Below are 21,487 nucleotides of genomic sequence, written 5' to 3'. Positions count from 1 at the left end.
TTCTTCACACACTAAGGTTAATTATGGAGTTCCACAGGGTTCTGTGCTAGGACCAATTTTATTTACATTATACATGCTTGCCTTAGACAGTATTATTAGAAAGCATTGCATCAATTTTCATTGTTATGCAGATGATACTCAGCTTTACCTATCAATGAAGCCAGATGACGCACATCAATTAATTGGATGACCTCTAATTTCCTGCTTTTAAATTCAGATAAAACTGAAATTCTTGTACTTGGCCCCACAAATCTTAGAAACATGGTGTCTAACCAGATACTTACTCTGGATGGCATTACTTTGGCCTCCAGTAACACTGTGAGAAATCTTGGAGTCATTTTTTAACCAGGATATGTCCTTCAATGCACATATTAAACAAATATGTAGGACCGCTTTTTTGCATTTGCGCAATATTTCTAAAATTAGAAACATCCTTTCTCAGAGTGATACTGAAAAGCTAATCCATGCATTTATTACTTCTAGGGTAGACTACTGTAATTGGTTATTATCAGGCTGTCCTAAAAGCTCCCTGAAAAGTCTTCAGCTGATCCAAAATGCTGCAGCTAGAGTACTGACAGGGACTAGAAAGAGAGAGCAGATTTCTCCCATATTGGCTTCTGTTCATTGGCTCCCTGTTAAATCTAGAACAGAATTTAAAATCCTTCTCCTCACATACAAGGTCTTGAATAATCAAGCCCCATCTTATCTCAAAGACCTCATAGTCCCATATCACCCCAACAGAGCACTTCGCTCTCAGACTGCTGGCTTACTTGTGGTTCCTAGGATACTTAAGAGTAGAATGGGAGGCAGAGCTTTCAGCTTTCAGGCCCCTCTTCTGTGGAACCAGCTTCCAGCTTGGATTCGGGAGACAGACACCCTCTCTATTTTTAAGATTAGGCTTTAAACTTTCATTTTTGATCAAGCTTATAGTTAGGGCTGGATCAGGTGACCCTGAACCATCCCTTAGTTATGCTGCTATAGGCCTAGGCTGATGGGGGGGTTCCCACAATAGTTTCACCTTATTTACTTTGTTTGTACTCCACTCTGCATTTAATCATTAATTGTTATTAATCTCTGGCTCTCTTCCACAGCATGTCTTTTCTCTCCCGTCAGCCCAACCGGTCGCAGCAGATGACTGCCCCTCCCTGAGCCTGGTTCTGCTGGAGGTTTCTTCCTGTTAAAAGGGAGTTTTTCCTTCCCACTGTCACCAAGTGCTTGCTCATAGGGGGTCGTTTTTGACTGTTGGGTTTTCTCTGTAATATTGTAGGGTCTTTACCTGCAATACAAAGCGCCTTGAGGTGACTGTTTGTTGTGATTTGGCACTATATAAATAAAATGGAATTGAATTGAATTGAATTTTTTTTTTCACCTTTTTTGATTTGCTTTTAGATGGACACCAAACTGTTTTTGGTTGCTCTAAATTAATCTGAATCAATCGGTCAGCAAGACTTCTGACCTGGCTTACTTCGCTGTTAATTGGACTGCACTGCTACTTAGTTCCCCTTGAATTCTTTTTGAATTGTTGAAGAAAATTCAGAGTTTTTGGCACAGATTGAGAAATCTGGAAACAGGTGACCATTCTAACCTTGAGCTGACCACTGCTGAATCCAGGTCTGAGTGGCTTTGTTGTAGTTACTATGTGGTCATCATATTTCTGATCATATAGTAAGTATTGATGTGGATGTGTTGAAATGCAGGGCATAGGTAAGGTATCTTGTTTCAGGGTGCTACAACTTGATGAGTTGTGAAAGTGGCATAGAAGACATACAGTATAGCATTGTTATTGTGGTGAAGCCTTTGACTGGATTTGATCTCACCATAAGAGCATCAATTAGACACTTGATCTGGCTGGATTCCCAGAAGGATATTGTCTTCTTTTGCCTTTGAATTTAGTGTCAATTGCCAGGCCAAGTACTGCCCAGGGGATGATCTCTGTACGAGGAAGGAGCTTGCCTAGATTGAACTGAATCTGAATGGAAAGATTGGTCAGCCTACACTGGGTACATTGGCTTATATGTTTCCCAGTGAAACAATTTATGCTGTTTTGTCAACCTAAGGTGCCACATGGTATCACTGAGTTTTCATTAAACTCTTTAAAAATATCTTTAAAGATATCCCTTTAAGTTATTGTTAAAGGGTTAACTTGTTTTCGTTGGGGTTAAAGTACTTACAGGCATTAAGCTAAGCAGTACACTTTGGTGAATGGTAGCAAAACATATTTCAGCAACGTCCAAAAAAGCCCACCTATTAAAATTAGTATAATTTTAAGTGTGCTCCGCATTTATCAACCTCCTGCCAGACAGCAATTTTTCATGGTTATTCATGTTTTAAATGGTTAATTTAAATCTGAATGAATTTGGTTGAACAATATAGTCAAACAATAATTTAAACAAACTCATCAAGAAAGTTATATACCTTTTTTTTAAATATAATACAAATAACTTATTGTCAAAGGAGTCTGATGGCTTTGAAGGTGCTATACTGTAACAGCTTTCAGCTCCCTATTTCAATGGCCTGGTAAGGTTTTTGCTGCTGCCCCCTTCCATAGTAGTACATTGCTTAACTTCTGTGCTGGTGCTCTTGTTTTAGTATATGGACTATGAAAGTGTCTCATACAATTTCACCTCACCCTAACTAACCCTTTCAGGATAGCAAATGGTATCCCAGGCAGAAGTTTGAGTTGTTAACAAATGGACTGGAAATTTTACAAGGTGATGCTCTAAATATAGAGAGCAGCACTGGGACAGTGATCAGGAAATGTGACTGAATTCAAACAAAGCTTGTCTCCATGACATTGTTAAACCAAACAGACAGTATTTGAGTAAAAATGTATTTTCTTTTGAGGGGAGGGTGGAAAACTGACAGGATTAGTAATCTAACGACACTTCATCTATAACACCATAGATGTTTAAAGCTGAATATTTTAATGTTTCAGATTACTTTTGCTTTGGGTACAGCCCACATAGAGATGCATGTACTTCCATGAATCTTTGATGATATGCTTTGTGGGTCTTCATGATCAACCACTTACCATGGGTCTATAGTTGTGTTGTCTACAGGGTAAATCTATGTTTAAAAAAACACAAACCAACTATGTTGGTAATTTACTCTTGACTGCCAAACTGTGCCAGTTTTTGCACATGGCATGGGTGCTTTGTGCTCGCAGAACTTGTTTCAGTGCTGCTTTTATGTGGTTGATCGAACACGCTTGTTCTCTTTAACTCAGTGAACACAGCTGAGTCTAAACCACAGTGAACTGGAAGTCAAGCAGATTGAACAAGAAGTACTGGCAACCATTCAACCAGAAGTAGCTCCTGTTGGGCCAGATCTTATCAGATTTCGTGAATTAAGTTGCTTAATGGAGTTTTTAAAGTCACATGGAACATGCCATGGGCTACACTGAGTATGTTGCTCATATACGTTTGAACAAGATTTGCCAGTTGGTCTTGTTTTTGACTTTTTATGTTTTTTGAACAAATGCATCATGTAAACTGTATTTAAGCACTCCAGTTGGTTTGATCAGCATCACCACTGGAACTTGAGCTGAATAGAATTTCCTGTTATTCTCACTTATGAGTGTTGTTGTCTTTCAGGTTGTGCTCTGCAGCTTATCTGTGTAACTGAGCTGGGAGACAGAGAGGAAGATGCCTCCCAGGCCATCCTCAGGAGAGCTATGGGGCATCCACCTGATGCCCCCCAGGTATGACATGCTGGATTGTTTTGTGAATAGAAATGTAGTTTCTAAACCTTTTGTGCACAGAGCAACTTTATTAGCTCTTCAGTTTCCATAATTGCAAACAAAAAGTTCATTGTGTTATTTATTATTTATTTATTTTGTAAATTCCATATCAGATCTTAACACTGTAAAACTGTCAAATTCCCAAAGGAAGTGTAATGTGTGGAAAAGTAAATAATAATATTTAACATGAACATTTTGTAACATTTTCTTCTGCAGGATCTTTGTGGACTGCCTGCTGCCCAATGGGATGATTCTAACCCTGGAGTGTCTCCGTGAGTCCACGCTCATCACCATCAAACATGATCTGTTTAAGGAGGCCCGAAAATGTCCTCTCCATCATCTCTTACAAGAGGAGACATCCTACATCTTCGTTAGTGTTACACAGGTGAGAATTCTCACTTAACTGAATATCTGACTTCTTTAAATTTGTTATTGCACCTTTGTTGTGTTCTAGTTCTGTGAAAATTACATGAGTAACCCGCTTTGTTTTAATTGGAAGGCTGTGCAAAAAAAGATTAAAGTTTTATCATTATTAAAGGCCTTAATAAAAGCTTTCTGCTTTAATAAAACATCAATTTTACAATTATAGAGAGACTATTAGCTCCTACAACAGTTCACTGTTAGCTTTCATTAAAAAAAAAAGGAAGTGGAATATTGAACGCTGCCTCTTGTTTTTTTCCGTTCCTACAGGAAGCAGAGCGGGAGGAGTTCTATGATGAAACCCGGAGGCTGTGCGACCTCCGACTCTTCCAGCCTTTCCTCAAGGTCATTGAACCAGTTGGCAACAGAGAGGAAAAGATCCTCAACAGAGAGATTGGTGAGAGGTTCTTTTTATTCAGTAGGACTGACTGTGCATAAATAGGGGTATTCCTGCTTCCTTCCACAGTCAATTAGCAATTAGCATGGTTAGGTTAAGTGATTCTAAATTCCCCATAGGTGTGAATGTGAATGGTTGTCTGTCTCCATTGGAGAATTGCCCAGGGTGTACCCTGCCTCTCTCCCTATGGCAGTTGGGATAGACTCCAGCCCCCCTCGCGACTCTGAATTGGATAAGCAGAAGAAAATGGATGGATAAGATGGCACTCATAAATATATATTTATATGTGACAAACACAAAAGGTGTTTTTCTGTTCAGTTAAAAGAAATTCGAGTTTAGCAAAACGGTCAATTTTAAGTGAATGTGCTTTTCATTTACTTGAAGTAGTCTAATAGATCTATATATATAAAAAAAAGAATATCCGATGGCTTTTGCTATAAAAGCCATAATCTGTTTCTTGTTTCTATTCTGTTAGGTTTCGCTATTGGTATGCCTGTGTGCGAGTTTGACCTCGTGAAAGACCCTGAGGTTCAGGACTTCAGGAGAAACATCCTGAATGTTTGTAAAGACTCTGTGGAGCTGAGAGATGCCAGTGGGCCCCACAGTAGAGCGCTGTATGTTTACCCACCTAATGTAGAATCAACACAGGAACTTCCCAAACACATCTATAGCAAACTGGACAAAGGTAGGTGGGAACCTTTTGTTAGTGATCTTTTTTATATAGCATAGAATGTAACCGGGGGGGGGGGGGGGGGGGGGGGGGGGGGTTTATTCTTTCTTTTTTCTTTCTTCGGGGAAAAACACTTTGGAAATAGAAGGTTTTAGGTTGGACGTTTTAACTTTGATCAAACTTAATAAAAACTATCCAGTCTAATGATTGATCTATAGCCGTCATTAGATTTATATAAGGGTTTTTGGTGTAAAGCTATTGTATTAATCACAGTACTCAGATGAATATCCTCAGCCTCAGAATAATTTATTTTATATTAATGTTTTTTGTCAGCACAATGTACATGGGTTTTATTCATTCTTTGTTTTTCCTCAGTCTCTGCATCTGTTTCTGTGTATTTTTTTGTTAGGTCAAATTATTGTTGTAATATGGGTGATTGTTTCTCCAAACAACGATAAGCAAAAGTATACACTGAAGATCAACCACGACTGTGTGCCTGAACAGGTAAGATGATGAAGCGCTTCTTTGCGTATCACCTCAGTGTGTACATTAACCCTTTAACTCCAAATGCATCGGCCGTGGCACAACGTGCTTCAAAAGTGTTACCGTTCGCGGACTTCTGGCAACAAGTACCGTAATGCCCCTATATGGCTGTGAAGTGCCATTTCTGGGCTTTCAGGAACCATTTGAATTTTTCTGATAGGACAAATGGTCGCAGAGTTATGGTAAAAAGCCAGTTGATCAGAGTTCCTTTGATCAACTGACTCGGCGGTGATACTCTACGTCTTAACCAGCTGTTCGCAGCTTGTAAGGGCAGGAAACCGGTGCTTCAGAGGCGATCGCTCGAAGTTAAAGGGTTAAACAAGAAAACTGTTATTGCTAATGTGTAGCACATGCAGTGAGTGAACAAAAAAACAGAAGCTGACAATGTACAATTGTAAAACAGGCCAGTAATAAATACTACCCTCACAAGCTCTAATATCTGAATGTATCATGCTCTGTAGGTGATTGCAGAGGCCATTCGTAAGAAGACGCGCAGCATGCTGTTGTCCCCAGAGCAGCTAAAGATGTGTGTTCAGGAATATCAGGGTAAATACATCCTCAAAGTTTGCGGCTGTGACGAGTACCTGCTGGAAAAGTACCCCATCAGCCAGTACAAGGTAAGAGGCATACTGCACAGGTACAATTGATGCAGCATGGAGAATCCCAGCTGTGCACACAAACAGCAAAGCAGTGATGCAACTGGACTTTCCAATATGCCCAGTTTATCTTAACCCAGTTTATCTTAACTTCAGTGATTGCAGTATCTCTTAAAAAATAGTTTATTGAGCAGTTTCTGATGCAGAAACTGCAAAATTTTAAGCAGACAGTGGAATTTGCCCCTTTCAGTGATGCTGATGACAGTTTCTTGTAAACCTAGAGGAGTTTTTATCAAAAATGTAATCACTTACAAACATGCTACAAGTGAGTATTCATCTATTTACGTCCTTACTAAACCACAATAGATCGGACACAGTTCTTACATCTTAAAGTTAAAACTTCTGAGAAGGTAAACAAGGATAGATAAATTAAATCTGTTTTGCTTGTTGCATGTCAATCTAGAAGTTTTGACATTTTAGGAAACAAAAAGTAAAAAGTTTTGTATGTTAGCTGGGTTTTTGCATGCTGTGTCACAAAGTTATATTAACCCTGTATAGGGTATAATTGGCCATTTTTGACCACTTTTGATTTTACCTTTTAAATTTCACCTTAAAAACTGTTTATTTTGACTTGTTTGGTATCATTTTTTTTTTCAGCACAACCTCATGTGTGTGACTGTACAGTTATTCTTTCATTTTGGCCTACAGTATTAACACTTTGGACCTAAAATCACACAAAAACAAAATATATTTTAAAAACTTATGTACAAATATAACAAACAAAGTTATTTACAGCTTTTTATATTAAAATGCAGGCAATACCTCAGGCGTTTTTTTGGGGGGGTTTTTTGTACACCTATTTACAGAACAATCAGGTGTCACAATAAGATGCCACACAGATTGTTTGTGCCACTCAAATAAACAGTTCCTGTCCACCACAAGACTGAGGGGCCCATCAAAGCAAAACTTGCCATCAATATTGTCTCTTTCACCACTTTTTCACCTCTTCAGTAACCAGATGCCACCAACCAACCAATTTGCCATAGAATTTTCTGATTGGTTGATGTGGTGCGTTTTTCCACCAAAAGGAAAGGGGATGTCATGAATTCTTTTGTTTTTTGTTTTTTATTCATAAGCACTTCCTGCTTCTGGTACATCGTCTTAAATCGGTGATGTTATTTGGACGCGTCAGTGCATCTGTTGACCCCGGAGGGTTAACAGCAATCCAAGTTATTTAAAAACATGAGAAACTTAAATTTGTAAAACTTAATTTCCATTGCTGTTGTGATAAGATGATTGACTGATTAAGGCTGAAACACTGTCTCAGCCCTGCTGCCTTAAAGGAACAAAAATTTATTTAATTACTCAAAGAAAATTAAATTGAAGCAGTCTTTTGAATTTATTTGTATCAGAAAATCAGATCCCTTTGTTATTAATATTGTAGGTATGTAAAAATGTCTGTTATGGTAAACATTTTAATTTGTGTAAGTTTGCGAGAACATACTCATAAAAAATGTTTTAGAAGAATTCCCTCAGAGTAAAAATAAAACATCAACACGTGTTGTTTTTTTTCCTCTGTGGTTCCAGTTTCTGGAAAATGACCAGTTGACACCATAGGTTGCACTTTGGCACTGTGAAACTCTAGCAGCTCTGTGTAGACTTTCTACTAACTGTCCTTCTCTGTGTCATTCTCCCTCTAGTATATCCGTAGTTGCATCATGCTGGGTAGGATGCCTAACCTGATGCTGATGGCTAAGGACAGCCTGTACACCCAGTTGCCTACAGATAACTTCGTCATGCCGTCATACTCTAGACGCATCTCCACGGCAACATCTTATATGAATGGGGAGGCAGCTGCCAAGTCTCTGTGGACCATCAACGGGACTCTACGAATACGAATCCTGTGTGCCACCTATGTTAATGTCAATATACGGGACATAGACAAGGTGGGGACACCCGGTGCTGGCTGTATGAGGGATGACATTTTTGTTACCAAAAAAATAAAACAGAAGTATTATTTTGGAATAAAAAATGTACACAAGAATACCTAATGAAACTAAGAATTGCTTTTGAGTAGTTTCGTATGACAGTTTTGTACCATCTTACCATTACTCACATCCTGTTAAATCAGTCATTGCTGTGGTCTAGTGTACACAGAGTGCTCTGTGAGTGGAAGCAGCTCTGGTAGCTGGAGTCATATTTGTGAATGTATTTAAACTGCCAGTCTGGATGATGGTTGAAGCAGTTACTTTGGGAGCTGTTGCAGGTTATCAAACTTGAAGAGATTCATAATATTTTTTTTTTTATTCTAATTTTGTCTTTGATCTGTTTTGCTTCCCATCCGTACTTATAGATTTATGTGAGGACAGGCATTTACCATGGAGGTGAACAGATGTGTGATAATGTAAACACACAGAGAGTACCCTGCTCTAATCCCAGGTAATTGATCACCCTCTTGATTCACTACATTGCAGCTCAGATGAACCTCAACAGTCGATGTTGAGTTATTGTGCCCAGTAAAGAAAACGATTGCTACTTCAGTTTGCTTTTGTGTTGTTTCACTACACCGCTCATTTACATTAAGCAGTTGGAGGCAGGAGGGTAAGTTAACAGTTTAGCGTGGGATAGTAACATTAAACTGCTGTATTATATTACTGTTAGTTCTGTGTTGGTCCGCACTTATACTCAGCGTAAAAGAAATACTATCTAGATGAATGTATAGTTGAGCCTTTGTGTATTAAAACAATCATGGTATTGAGAAATCTGACATTTGTTTTGCAGAGTGTCATGTAATTGAATTTTGTTGCTAAAAATATACTGTTACCTCAGCAGGAGGTGTGCGGTTGGTGGTGTTTGTGAGCGGTCATTTTTCTGTTAGAAAGAACTGGAAATAGTTTGGTAAATCTTAGAGAATTTTTTTATTCAAGCCCCTTTTTGGGGTGTAGCTACACCTGAGATTTTCTTGTTCCTATATATGGGCTTTTCTAATTGCTATCAATCTTTCTACAGGTGGAATGAGTGGCTTACCTATGATATGTACATCCCAGACATCCCCCGTGCTGCCAGACTTTGCCTTTCCATCTGTTCTGTCAAGGGCAGAAAAGGAGCCAAAGAGGTAGGAAAGAACTCCATAGTTCTGTTCGAGTTCATTGTTGAAAAAAAATTGGCTTGCAAGAACAGAAAGTTTCTTTCCAGTTGGCTGTTGTCATTCCACCTTTTAGCTGGGATTTGTAAAATGGTAAAATACCATTCTTAATTGTGTAGTCTGAGATATTTGTGATGATTGATTAAAAATGATTTAAAATGTACAGGAAAGTCCAGTAAAGGCCCAAATAAAGCAAATATGTATTTTTTTTTCTTCTAATAATGCCAATAATGGTAAAAGTTAATAGGCAGGCATTACTATAGTTATCCATACCTTAGATCACCTCATGACCTTCATCTAAATATTGGCACGCTAACCTGTGTGTGTGTGTGTGTGTGTGTGTGTGTGTGTGTGTGTGTGCGCGCGCGCGCACACATGTGTGTGCATCATGTATGAACCCTCCCTGCCCTGTGTGTCAGTCTGTCTGAGTATATGTGTCCACAGTACATGGAAGCTGTGGTATCATCTTTGGCTCTGTTTAATTACTAATCAGCCATGGGCACTGTGGTGGCAAAAACATCAACAGAAACCCAATCAGCAGAAGGGACTTTTCCATTCATATAAGAGGTGTGGGCATGTGGTGAAAGGTATTAACTATTTTAACATAAATCACATCAAAGTAATTGGGCTAAAGTCTGACAGCATAATAAAAGGAAGCGGAGAATTCCAAATTGATTATTTCAGATGAATTAATATGAAAAGTGTGATGCTTTTAATCAGAAAATCATTTGTGTTGTTTTCCAAGCAGTAGAATGATCTATGCTTGATACTTAAGAGTTGCATTAAAAATGTTTGTGCATTTTGTGTACACCACATGGTCTCTATGTTGGCTATATGGTGTAAAATTACTACCACATGTCCGTGTTTTTGTGTATGCGGCTGATACTTGTAACAGACACCCATACTCACTGATTTTTCTTTTATCTCCTTCTGATGGAAAAGCTGAAAGAAGAGAGAAATGTGTGTATGAGTGTGTGAATGAGTGCCAGACATGGATATTGTAACACACACCTGGGGTGAGTCCTGTCTCTTGTTGTGCCAAGTTAAGTTGAGGTCAGGTTAGCGGATGCTTTTTCATGCCCCACCTGAATTAAAGATAAACACTCCTTTTACAGTAGCCCTTTGTTCCACAGCTTCCTATAAATAGGTGCATTTTAACTGGCTGTTTGCATGTAACTCTGTCTGTTGCTGTTTTTGTCACCCGAGTCAACTGCTGCCCTTTAGTGAAAATTCACTGTGGAGATCAAGATGTTATCTGAAACATTTCATTGGTCTTTGTGAGGTCTTTAAAAGACAGCTTTAATGGGAATAGTCCAGTTAAATAGATTGTTTTCTGCCATGAAAATGAATAATGAGGGCAATGAAACCACAGTTCCATTAAAATAAGCATCAACCACATTCGCTTACATATACTTAGCCTTTCAGGGTCAGTAATTGTGGCCATTTCATTATAGTTATGAAGGCAAATAAGGAGCATTACTTCTCTCTGTTGTCTAACCAAGCATGAAACCTAACCTTCGGTCTTGGTGCCAACCAGCCTGCCCAGCCCATACAGAATTTCAACAGCATGGGTGGCACATTACCAGATTTAAGGCTTACTGAACCAAGTATCTGAGTATATTGTCTGAACCACCTTTGTGGGTCGAGTTTTCTTACTGTTGTATCAGGATTGTGTTTAGCTTTATTTGATGTCAACTTTAGTCAGAACTGTCACATGACGAAAGACTGCCCAGCATACTTGCTTGTTAAAAGTCTCTGATTTGAAATAATTTACCCTCTATTTGTGTCTGTTTCCCAGGAGCATTGTCCTCTAGCTTGGGGTAATGTCAACTTGTTTGATTATACCCACACACTGGTAGCCAACAAGATGGCTCTGAACCTCTGGCCTGTCCCTCATGGCCTTGAAGACCTCCTGAACCCCATAGGAGTCACTGGATCAAACCCCAATAAGGTGTTTATATATATATAAATCATACTGTCAATAAAAGTAACAAACAAAATCAATAAATGTTTTTTTTTTCTTCTCCCTGTTCTGGGACTGTACCCATAATAGGGCATAAACTAAGAGGTTTCTGTATATTATTGAGAGTTTGGTTGTTTAATCTTTTTTTTTTTACAGGAAACACCATGTCTAGAGCTGGAGTTTGACCACTTTAGTAGTCCTGTCAAATACCCAGAAATGAATGCAGTGGAAGAGCATGCAAACTGGACCATCTCAAGGGAGCTGGGGTTTAACTATAACCCCTCAGGGCAGGTAATATAAGATTTTTTAAAATTAATTTAGCAAAGTTTAAACCCATACATGTCATTGTATATAGGGACCCCCACAACCTTGTGTTTTCACAATTTATATAAGGACAGATCAAATGCTGAACTGATATCTCAGACCACCAGGAAGCTTGTAGGTGTGAACACTGTACAGCAGGTCAAAAGGATAAGAACTGTGCACATTTGGAGAAGATTAACCTTGTATTACTGGTGACAGGCAGTACGAGTTGGTAAAAAGGATAAATACTTTACTTACGTTAATATGAAACACAATAAAATATTCACTTTCAAATACACACTGGCAACACATTCATTTTGCAAGTAGCAGAGCTCAAATATGTGTTTTTCTTTTTAATATGTCTTATAGGGAATTAATGAGGGAAACTCAGGAAAGGTATTTTTGGAGGTGTTTGAACTTCCCTTCTCATAAGACTTGTATGTAGATTGAGAGATTTGGTCATTTATTTATGCTGTCCCAGGTGTGTGCTTTATTGCACTGTGATCCAGTTTCTCAGACAATGTGGAAGGGGTCTGGGCCACAAATTTCTAGAGTCTTGGAGCAGGGTGTACGCAAATGTGTCTGGAGTGAAGCCTGCTCAACAGACCAGGCATGGAAAGAGCACTCCTGCCTCTCTTATGGTTAAAATGGCAACATACAGTACTTGGTTCTTATTTTAGCGTGTGCCTTTATATTTTCAAATAGAAATTGTTGTTTGAGATCAAATCTCAAACAGTCATCAGGATGCATATAGACATTTATTCTAATGCCTGGTGTGAACTGACACTCCAGGAGGTGTCTGCTTATGATTGGATCACCAAAGATGCCTGTTAATTCCAGGTATGCACAGAGCCTTTGTAGGGATCACATGATCCTCATGAGTTGGGCATTCCTCACATTCAATACACAAACCATGAATAATTTAACACATCATTTCACACTGTTCACATCCGCTCACATGGTGCAGTGTAAGCACAGATATGTGTGTTGTGCAAGGCACGTCCTTAGTTCTAATTATAGTTCGGTTCAATTCAGTTTTATTTATATAGCGCCAAATCACAACAGCTGCCTCAAGGCACTTTGTATTGTAAGGTAAAGACCCTACAATAATACAGAGAAAACCCCAACAGTCAGATGGCCCTCTGTGAGCAAGCACTTGGTGACAGTGGGAAGGAAAACTTCCTTTTAAGAGGAAGAAACCTCCGGCAGAATCAGGCTCAGGGAGGGGCAGCCATCTGCCGTGACCGGTTGGGGGTGAGACAGGAGAAAAAGATGCAATGTGGAAGAGAGCCAGAGATGAATAATAACTAATGATTAAATGCAGAGTGGTGTATAAACACAGAATGAAAAGAGGTGAGTGCAAAAGAAACCGTGCATCAAGGGAAGCCTCCAGCAGCCTAGGCCTATTGCAGCATAACTAAGCAAAGGGTTCAGGGTCACCTGATCCAGCCCTAACTACAACCACTTTGGTCACAGTACATGAATTTTGGTGGGAAAAAAATTCACCTTATGCCTACATAATATTTTTAGGTAGGAGATGTCAAAAAAGGAATATTATAGTATATTATATGATTATAGGAAGTGATGTACACAATTAAGGTTATGCTTTATCAAAATGGAAAGTTTTAAGCCTCACCTTAAAATGTCAGAACAGGGAGCTGGTTTCACAGAAGTGGGACCTGAAAACTGAAGGCTCTGCCTCCCATTGTACTTTTAAATACCCTGGGAACTGCAAGTAAGCCTGAAGTCTAAGAGTGAAGTGCTCTATTGGGGTGATATGATACTATGAGGTTTTTAAGATGAGATGGGGCCTGATTATTTAAGACCTTGTACAGTATGTGAGGAGAAGAATTTAAAATTCAAGTCTAGACTTAACAGGGAGCCAATGAAGAGAAGCCAATATGGGAGAAACGTGCTCTCTCTTTCTAGTCCCTGTCAGTACTCTAGCTGCAGCATTTTGGATCAGCTGAAGACTTTTCAGGGAGCTTTTAGGACAGTAATGAGTTACAATAGTCCAGCCTAGAAGTAATAAATGCATGACTTAGCTTTTCAGCATCAGTCTGAGACAGGATGTTTCTAATCTTAGCAATGTTGCAATGTGCAAATGGAAGAAAGCAGTCCTACATATTCGTTTAATATGTGCATTGAAGGACATAACCATTCCTTATAGTGTTACTGGAGGCCAAGGTGTCCAGAGAAGGAATCTGGTTAGACTTGTAGACATGCTTCTAAGATTTGTGGGGCCGAGTACAAGAACTTCAGTTTTATCTGAATTTAGAAGCAGGAAATTAGAGGTCATCCGGGCCTTTATGTCTTTAAGACATTCCTGTAGTTTAAGTAATTGGTATGTGTCATCTGGCTTCGTGGATGAATAAAGCTGGGTATCATCTGCATAGCAATAAAAATTTATGAAATGCTTTCTAATAATACTGCCGAAGTGAAGCATGTATATTGTAAATAGAATTGGTTCTAGCATAGAACCCTGTGGAACTCCATAATTAACCTTAGTGTGTGGAGAAGACTCACCGTTTACAAGAATGAATTGGAGTCTATTGGCTAAATATGATTTAAACCACTGCAGCACAGTACCTTTTAATACCTACGGCATGTTCTAACCTCTGTAATAAAATGTTATGGTCAACAGTACTGAAAGCTGCACTGAGGTCCAACAGGACAAGAACAGAGATGAGTCCACTGTCAGAGCCCATAAGAAGATCATTTCTATCCTTCACGAATGCTCTTTCTGTACTTTGATGAATTCTGAAACCTGACTGGAAACTCTTCAAAAAAAAAAGCATTCCTCTGCAGATGATAGCTATTTTAGCCGATGATAGTTAGCTGTTTTACAACAACTCTTTCTAGGCTTTCTTTTTCAGAGTAGCCACAGTATCCACGGTCATATGCAGTGAGGATTTCACACTATTAAACAAGATAATCGACCTCTGTGGGAGTAGAGTTTACGTAGTTGCTCTTCACTTCTTTGTCTGTTATCTTGGTGTATAAAAATACAGTTTATACAGTAGCTTAACAAAATCATGTTGATCCAAAATTTTGCATGCATTTATTATTGGCAGCATAGCACAAATTAGGGCCAATTACTTTTTATATCAGTTAGTGTTTTCCACTGTGTGAAGGGTTGGTCATGTTGAGTTGGACTGTGAACAACTGAAGTCACAAACTGCTAATCAAGCGCCACTTACTCGTCATCAGAAAACTGTAAACCCATTGAACTCCAAACCACACAGACATACAGTCATTCAGGAAAATGCGACAAAAGCCCACCACCCCTCTTTAGACATTTATGGAAAAAAATTTCACTACTGACTAGATTAAACTTGATTAACTCAGTTACTCGTAACACTTTTGCATGGCGCAGTGTAAGTTAATGTCTCTTTATTTATGACAGTGAAGATAATGGTGTGTCTTATCTGATTTCTAGATGATGTGTGGGAGAAAACCGTGACTGATGTGTTAATGTGACATGTTGTTGGAGTTACTATGCCACGTGAGAGGATGTGTGAACAGTGTGAGATAATGTATTATTTTTGATATGTGTGTCAAATGTAATAGTGCTGTGTGGTGTGACATTAATATCGCTTGTCCAGAAAAATCTTTATAGTTGTCTCAGTATTTGCAGTCAGAAATCACTTGCTTTTGGTAAGGATGTTTGTTAATGATTAGACAAGGGACAAAAAAAAGATTTTATGCTTGGCTTTTGAATGTGATGAAGAAAAAGAGAGCTCCATTTCAGGATTGGAGGGTATTGTCGGGGTCATGTACAGCCTGAGTCTTAAGATGAATATGCGCTGTATGTGGCTGTGCTGTGTTCCAGCTGCACTCCAGCTCTCTGTGTTTACTAAAAACATTTCAGAACCAATCTGTTGTTCTGCAGTCGTGTTTCTAAAATATTCTTGCTTTGCAGATTTTATTTGTTTTACAAGAATAAAAATGTGCATTTCTAGCAACAGTGAATATGCTAAACATTTGTTGCTTCCTACTGTTTCTGTGATGACTCATTTTAAATCTCAAAGCATTGTTCCTGGCTTTGACCTGTATTCTTTTTGTCTGCTGGTGGTGTTGTGAAATTGTTTTGTGTGTGTGTTTGTTTTTTTAAAACCAGTTTAATATCTTGGTAATGGCTGCTGCAGTGTAGTGTCTTAATGTCTAATGTACAAATGTAGTGTTTGAACATGTTTCATTTCTACTATGTTTTAGAGCAATCGAGTGGCCAGAGATCACGCCCTAACCGAGAGTGACACCGAGCAGCTGAGACAGCTGAGTAACAGGGACCCTCTGTCAGAAATCACTGAGCAGGAGAAAGACTTTCTCTGGAGACACAGGTACTGTACCCTCACAATCAAGCAAATATGGCACTACCCTGGTTTAACACATACTTTATTTAGAGCCAGTGCTTTCATAACTACACTTAAATACAGAGTACTCTAAATGTAAAACAAAGCTGGTTATGAATTAAATTGGGATTCAGTGCTCACCATATAACCCTCTTTCAAATAGGCACTACTGCATGAACATCCCAGAGATCCTTCCCAAGATCCTTCTCGCTGTTAAATGGAACTCCAGAGATGAAGTAGCACAGGTAACGTCATGCCACTTTATGCGTAATTGTCTCAACATCCTCACATATTCTGTCTTAGATGGAATAGAGTTTCTATATGTAGTTATATGCTTTTATATAATCCAGATCTGATTGGCTTTTTTCAAGTACTTAGCTAGTGAAAATGGTCTTTGCATATTCACCATCTCTTAAAAAACTGTTTACTTAAGTAAGTCTGTTAATGATGCACAGAGCTTCATAGTTCTTGGTTTGCCTGTTTCCTAGATGTACTGTCTGTTGAAGGAGTGGCCATCTATCCGTCCTGAGCAGGCCATGGAGCTGCTGGACTGTAACTATCCAGATCCCATGGTCAGGCACTTTGCTGTACGCTGCCTTGATAAATACCTGACTGATGACAAATTATCTCAGTACTTAATCCAGCTTGTACAGGTAGGTCCAATCAACTGTTGGATCTGTTAAATTCAGAGAACTGATTGATGGAAAAATTGGGGTTTAAAAGGAAGACACTAAGTATGTTTAGACTCTCATTACTGGAATGCATTCTTTGTGTTTTAGTTTGGCCTGTTCTTCTTTGTTCAGTGTACAGAGATCCCATGGTGGGACCGCATCAAAGATTACGTCTTATTCTTTACTTTGAATCTTTCCTCCCTCTCTTTTCTAGGTATTAAAATACGAGCAGTATCTTGACAATCCCCTGGTTCGTTTTCTCCTCAAAAAGGCCCTAACCAATCAGAGGATAGGGCATTTCTTCTTCTGGCATCTTAAGTGAGTCACCATTCAGACTACTGTTTGTTTATGTTTATATACCTTCCTTTCCTTGTATCCCTCCTGAAGGCTTAAACACTCATCTTTCTTCTCTGCTTCTGTCTCATCTTTGTTTGTGTGGCTTTCTTGCAGGTCAGAAATGCACAATAAAACAGTGAGCCAGAGGTTTGGGCTGCTATTAGAGGCTTATTGCAGGGCTTGTGGCATGTACCTGAAACACCTGAGCAGGCAAGTAGAGGCCATGGAGAAGCTCATAAACCTCACCGACATCCTTAAACAGGAGAAAAAGGATGAGACGCAGAAGGTAATGATTAGGGCAACACATGGATATTTACTTGTTTTCTTTTACATCTCAAAACTGCTGCTTACAGCATAAGAAACGTTCTGTGGTACTGATTCTTCATCTGTTTACCTTTTGGCTTTTTTGTGCTTTTGTGCGTATCTCTTGCAGGTCCAGATGCGGTTTCTTGTGGAACAGATGAAAAGACCAGACTACATGGATGCTCTACAGAACTTCACTTCTCCTCTCAACCCTGCACATCAACTTGGAAACCTGAGGTCAGAAGCAACAGAGAACTGGTTATTGCAGCTGTGTGTGTGTGTTTGTGTCGTGGTCAGTAACTTGAATCATTTTGAATTTGTGTACAGGTTAGATGAATGCAGGATCATGTCGTCAGCAAAGAGGCCTTTGTGGCTGAACTGGGAGAATCCCGACATCATGTCTGAGTTGCTCTTTCAGAACAATGAAATCATCTTCAAGAATGGAGATGGTAACACAAACACACTTATGACACTCTTAAGTAACAGGACCACATTTCCATCAACCTATTTTGAAAAAAATATTGCAAAGATTTAGGCATCTACTTAAATTTTTAGCAGTCTCTCACTCCTCCTTTTGTGATAGCTGTGTGAGAACTGCTCACTCTTTCTGGGTTGTTTTGTGAAGGATGCAGCATGTTTCACAGACCCATTCCTAAATGTTGATAGAAAATGCTGCTCAGAGCCTGCAGAGCTTCTTGGCAGGCATGATTGTCTATTATAATTGAAAAAAAATTCATCCTTGTATTGTGTACTTGTTTAATTTGCAAGTATCCCAGGATGTAATTAACTGTGTGTGTGTGTGTGTGTGTGTGTGTGTGTGTGTGTGTGTGTGTGTGTGTGTGTGTGTGTGTGTGTGTGTGTGTGTGTGTGTGTGTGTGTGTGTGTATTGTAGACTTGCGCCAGGATATGCTGACATTGCAGATTATTAAGATCATGGAGAATATTTGGCAGAATCAGGGGCTGGACCTACGGTACTGTTTTCTCTCTGTCCTGATTATCTCTTTGACTGATTCTGTTTCTTTGTGTTCTCTCTCATTCATCTTTGTGGCCATGCACAGGGCTAAGAAAATGTTTTTTGTCTCCAGGATGTTGCCCTATGGCTGTTTGTCATTAGGAGATTGCGTGGGTCTCATTGAGGTTGTTCGCAACTCCCACACCATCATGCAGATTCAGTGTAAAGGAGGCTTGAAAGGGGCACTGCAGTTCAACTCAAATACTTTGCATCAGTGGCTCAAGGACAAGAACAAGGGCGAGATGTGAGTGCTGCCCTGATGCTTTTGTGTGTGTGTGTGTGTGTGTGTGTGTGTGTGTGTGTGTGTGTGTGTACGTACAGAATCTTCATCATGCATTAGTGAATAGTGTCCAGTAGAGGACTGAGTTGGCTTTTAGCGTGTGGATATGCATTAACTGATGTGATTCTAGCCATGTACTCATTTGTAATTTCTTTTTAAGAATCCAAGTTAATTTTGTGTGTGTGTGTATGTGCTTTTGCAGGTATGACATGGCTGTAGATCTGTTCACCAGGTCCTGTGCTGGCTACTGTGTAGCTACATTTATCCTTGGCATAGGAGACAGGCACAACAGCAACATTATGGTCAAAGATGATGGACAGGTGATTTGAATACGCACACATACACAAAGTTACTGGTCTGTGTGCAATGAACTTGTAACCTCGTTGCCATTTGAAATGGCTGCTTTAAAGATGGGAGCTATGTCTGTGACCACTGTCAGTTGCCATCTTCAAAGCATCTTTGGTGCAATAAACCAGCAGTAAGATGGAATCGGTCTTCTGTCAGCTTGTGATTGAATGGGGTCAAGTTGGCAGTTAATGCAGTCTGTAAGAAATTGCAAAATTGATGCTGTTTACATAAACAGAAATTCACATTAACTGCTTACATTTAGAGTACTACCAGAACCTCATAGATTTGAAACATAAATTCAGAAATTCTTCCACAAATAGTGACGTAGTTGCTGCAGGATGGTGACGTAACTGCAAAATAACACAGGCACTCAGCAAAATGTCTGTCAGTAAGTTGTTTGGACACAGGCGACCTGTGCAATCACCTTGCACACGCAACACCCTCAACCCAGAGGATGACAACCTCCTATTCCTAAGGAGGTTACTGTCCTGTTTTTACTCTAGTATGACTGAACCATAGTGGCGAAGTATGTCACTGTCACCACACCTGAGCGCAGTTCTTCTGCGTCCTTTAGTCTCCTGTATACTTGGATTTAATTAAATTTTAAGTTTTCAGTTGATCCAGAAATAATCTTCTTGTTTTTGCATTTTTATAAATGCAGATTGGGTTCCTAATAATGTGCTTAACTGCTTTAAAAAAATAAATAAATAAAATACAGTTGTTATTGTCCAGTGTATAAAATAAGGATAAGTAAGTACTAAGCCACAGAAGTGCTCATCCCTGTTAAATAATTTGAGATTTTTTTTTTTTCCCAGTTCCCAACAGCTTCTGTTGACTTTAGTGGATGAATTTGACATCAGAGGAAGTTAACTTGTTAGTAACTCTGACTTTCTCTGATTCTCTATTTTTTTTTTCCTTCAGCTGTTTCATATAGATTTTGGACATTTCCTGGATCATAAGAAAAAGAAGTTTGGCTACAAAAGAGAGCGAGTGCCCTTTGTTCTGACACAAGACTTCCTCATCGTCATCAGCAAGGGATCCCAGGAGTGCGCAAAGACCAAAGAGTTTGAAAGGTAGTCTTAGCCCTTCTTTTCTTTCATCATTTTTTGTGTGCGTGTGCGTGTGTGTGCATGCACGCTGGTCACTGCGTTATTGCGTACAGACATATAAGGAGGTTCACTTTTTGTTTATCAAATTCACCATCTCGCTCCAGGTTCCAGGAGATGTGCTATAAAGCTTACCTAGCCATCCGGCAGCACGCCAACCTCTTCATCAACCTGTTCTCCATGATGCTTGGCTCTGGTATGCCTGAGCTGCAGTCATTTGATGACATTGCCTACATCAGAAAGACGTTGGCGCTGGAGAAAACTGAGCAGGTGAAATGGCTGTTTTCTAACCATTTTTTGCGCTTTTAAAATCTTTTCAGGCCCATGTTTGGCTTTCTTAAACTTCTGAATATGTATTTTGGATGGTGTGTTTTATAATCTTTTATTGTCTAACTTGTGTTGTTTTTCATCACGCTGCAGGAGGCATTGGACTATTTCATGAAACAGATGAATGATGCTCACCATGGAGGGTGGACCACAAAGATGGACTGGATATTCCACACAATTAGACAGCATGCACTAAACTGATCCTGCAAACAATCACAGTCCACCAGTCCCACCATGGAGTGCTTCACTCAGATGCAGCAAGAGTCTTTCAAGGCACTTCTCCTTTACAGCAGACACCACAAACAGCTCCCTGAGGATGGAAGTTTGCAGCTTGAATTTTTTTTTTTTTTCTTTTTTGTTTTTTAATTATATGAACAAATTTCTTGTTTTTCTGCGGTTTCCATGTTTTGTGTGGTCTTGATGATGCCGTCCCAGTATCCGCTGTCTGTTTCAGGGTCTACATGAGAGCATTTTCCTCATTGGTATGAAGATGTACCCACCATGGCTATTGTGCTTCCTCCACCCCCCACCCCACCCCCCCCAAAAGAAACAAAAAGTTGCCCTTTGCAGATGACTTGGAGTTGGATCTCCTTCCTTTGAACTACTTGTGTGGAAAGATCAAGGTTTCCAAATCTGCAGGAGAGTTTGTTTTGCACAGCTCTGTGCTGCGCCTCCCCACCCCAATGGCCTCATTGAGTCAGCACTCCACCCCTGAGAACTTTGGTGGTGCAGCTTTAGACTCTGCATAAACTGCATAAACTTCAGGGTGATGATGCCTCTCCATCAAAAACAGCACTTAAGAGAATAATATACAGATTTATTATGACTTTTTAAATTTATTTATGTATCTAGTTTCTTTCAGTTTCAGCAAAAGGCAAAACCTGAACTTGACTCTTCAGAAACACGGTATTTTTTTGTGTGTCTGTAAATATCATTGAAGTTTTATGCATCTGTGTTATCTGTTTGCAGCTTCTCA

General features: G+C 39.4%; 1 protein-coding gene across 2 annotated transcripts in view; it reads left to right on the top strand.

Annotated features, from left to right (window-relative positions):
* Nucleotides 1-20,987, top strand: part of LOC115778711 (phosphatidylinositol 4,5-bisphosphate 3-kinase catalytic subunit alpha isoform-like) — a 28,169-nt gene extending 7,182 nt beyond the window's left edge. For both annotated transcript variants that reach the window (XM_030726958.1, XM_030726959.1), the window contains 24 exons: nt 3,594-3,700; nt 3,956-4,124; nt 4,430-4,556; nt 5,032-5,241; nt 5,636-5,730; nt 6,231-6,386; nt 8,066-8,311; nt 8,719-8,804; nt 9,375-9,480; nt 11,309-11,461; nt 11,630-11,764; nt 15,992-16,116; nt 16,292-16,373; nt 16,617-16,781; nt 17,014-17,117; nt 17,250-17,421; nt 17,569-17,675; nt 17,766-17,887; nt 18,331-18,409; nt 18,524-18,694; nt 18,933-19,050; nt 20,000-20,151; nt 20,292-20,454; nt 20,605-20,987. In XM_030726958.1, coding sequence (XP_030582818.1) covers nt 3,645-3,700; nt 3,956-4,124; nt 4,430-4,556; nt 5,032-5,241; nt 5,636-5,730; nt 6,231-6,386; nt 8,066-8,311; nt 8,719-8,804; nt 9,375-9,480; nt 11,309-11,461; nt 11,630-11,764; nt 15,992-16,116; nt 16,292-16,373; nt 16,617-16,781; nt 17,014-17,117; nt 17,250-17,421; nt 17,569-17,675; nt 17,766-17,887; nt 18,331-18,409; nt 18,524-18,694; nt 18,933-19,050; nt 20,000-20,151; nt 20,292-20,454; nt 20,605-20,712 — 3,207 coding nt within the window. In that variant the 5' untranslated portion in view covers nt 3,594-3,644 and the 3' untranslated portion in view covers nt 20,713-20,987. The remainder of the gene's footprint in view (nt 1-3,593; nt 3,701-3,955; nt 4,125-4,429; nt 4,557-5,031; nt 5,242-5,635; nt 5,731-6,230; nt 6,387-8,065; nt 8,312-8,718; nt 8,805-9,374; nt 9,481-11,308; nt 11,462-11,629; nt 11,765-15,991; nt 16,117-16,291; nt 16,374-16,616; nt 16,782-17,013; nt 17,118-17,249; nt 17,422-17,568; nt 17,676-17,765; nt 17,888-18,330; nt 18,410-18,523; nt 18,695-18,932; nt 19,051-19,999; nt 20,152-20,291; nt 20,455-20,604) is intronic.
* Nucleotides 20,988-21,487: the final 500 nt, after the last annotated feature.

This window comes from Archocentrus centrarchus, chromosome 4 (assembly GCF_007364275.1).
Source record: "Archocentrus centrarchus isolate MPI-CPG fArcCen1 chromosome 4, fArcCen1, whole genome shotgun sequence".
Classification (NCBI taxonomy): domain Eukaryota; kingdom Metazoa; phylum Chordata; class Actinopteri; order Cichliformes; family Cichlidae; genus Archocentrus; species Archocentrus centrarchus.
This window is presented reverse-complemented; position numbering and strand designations above follow the sequence as displayed.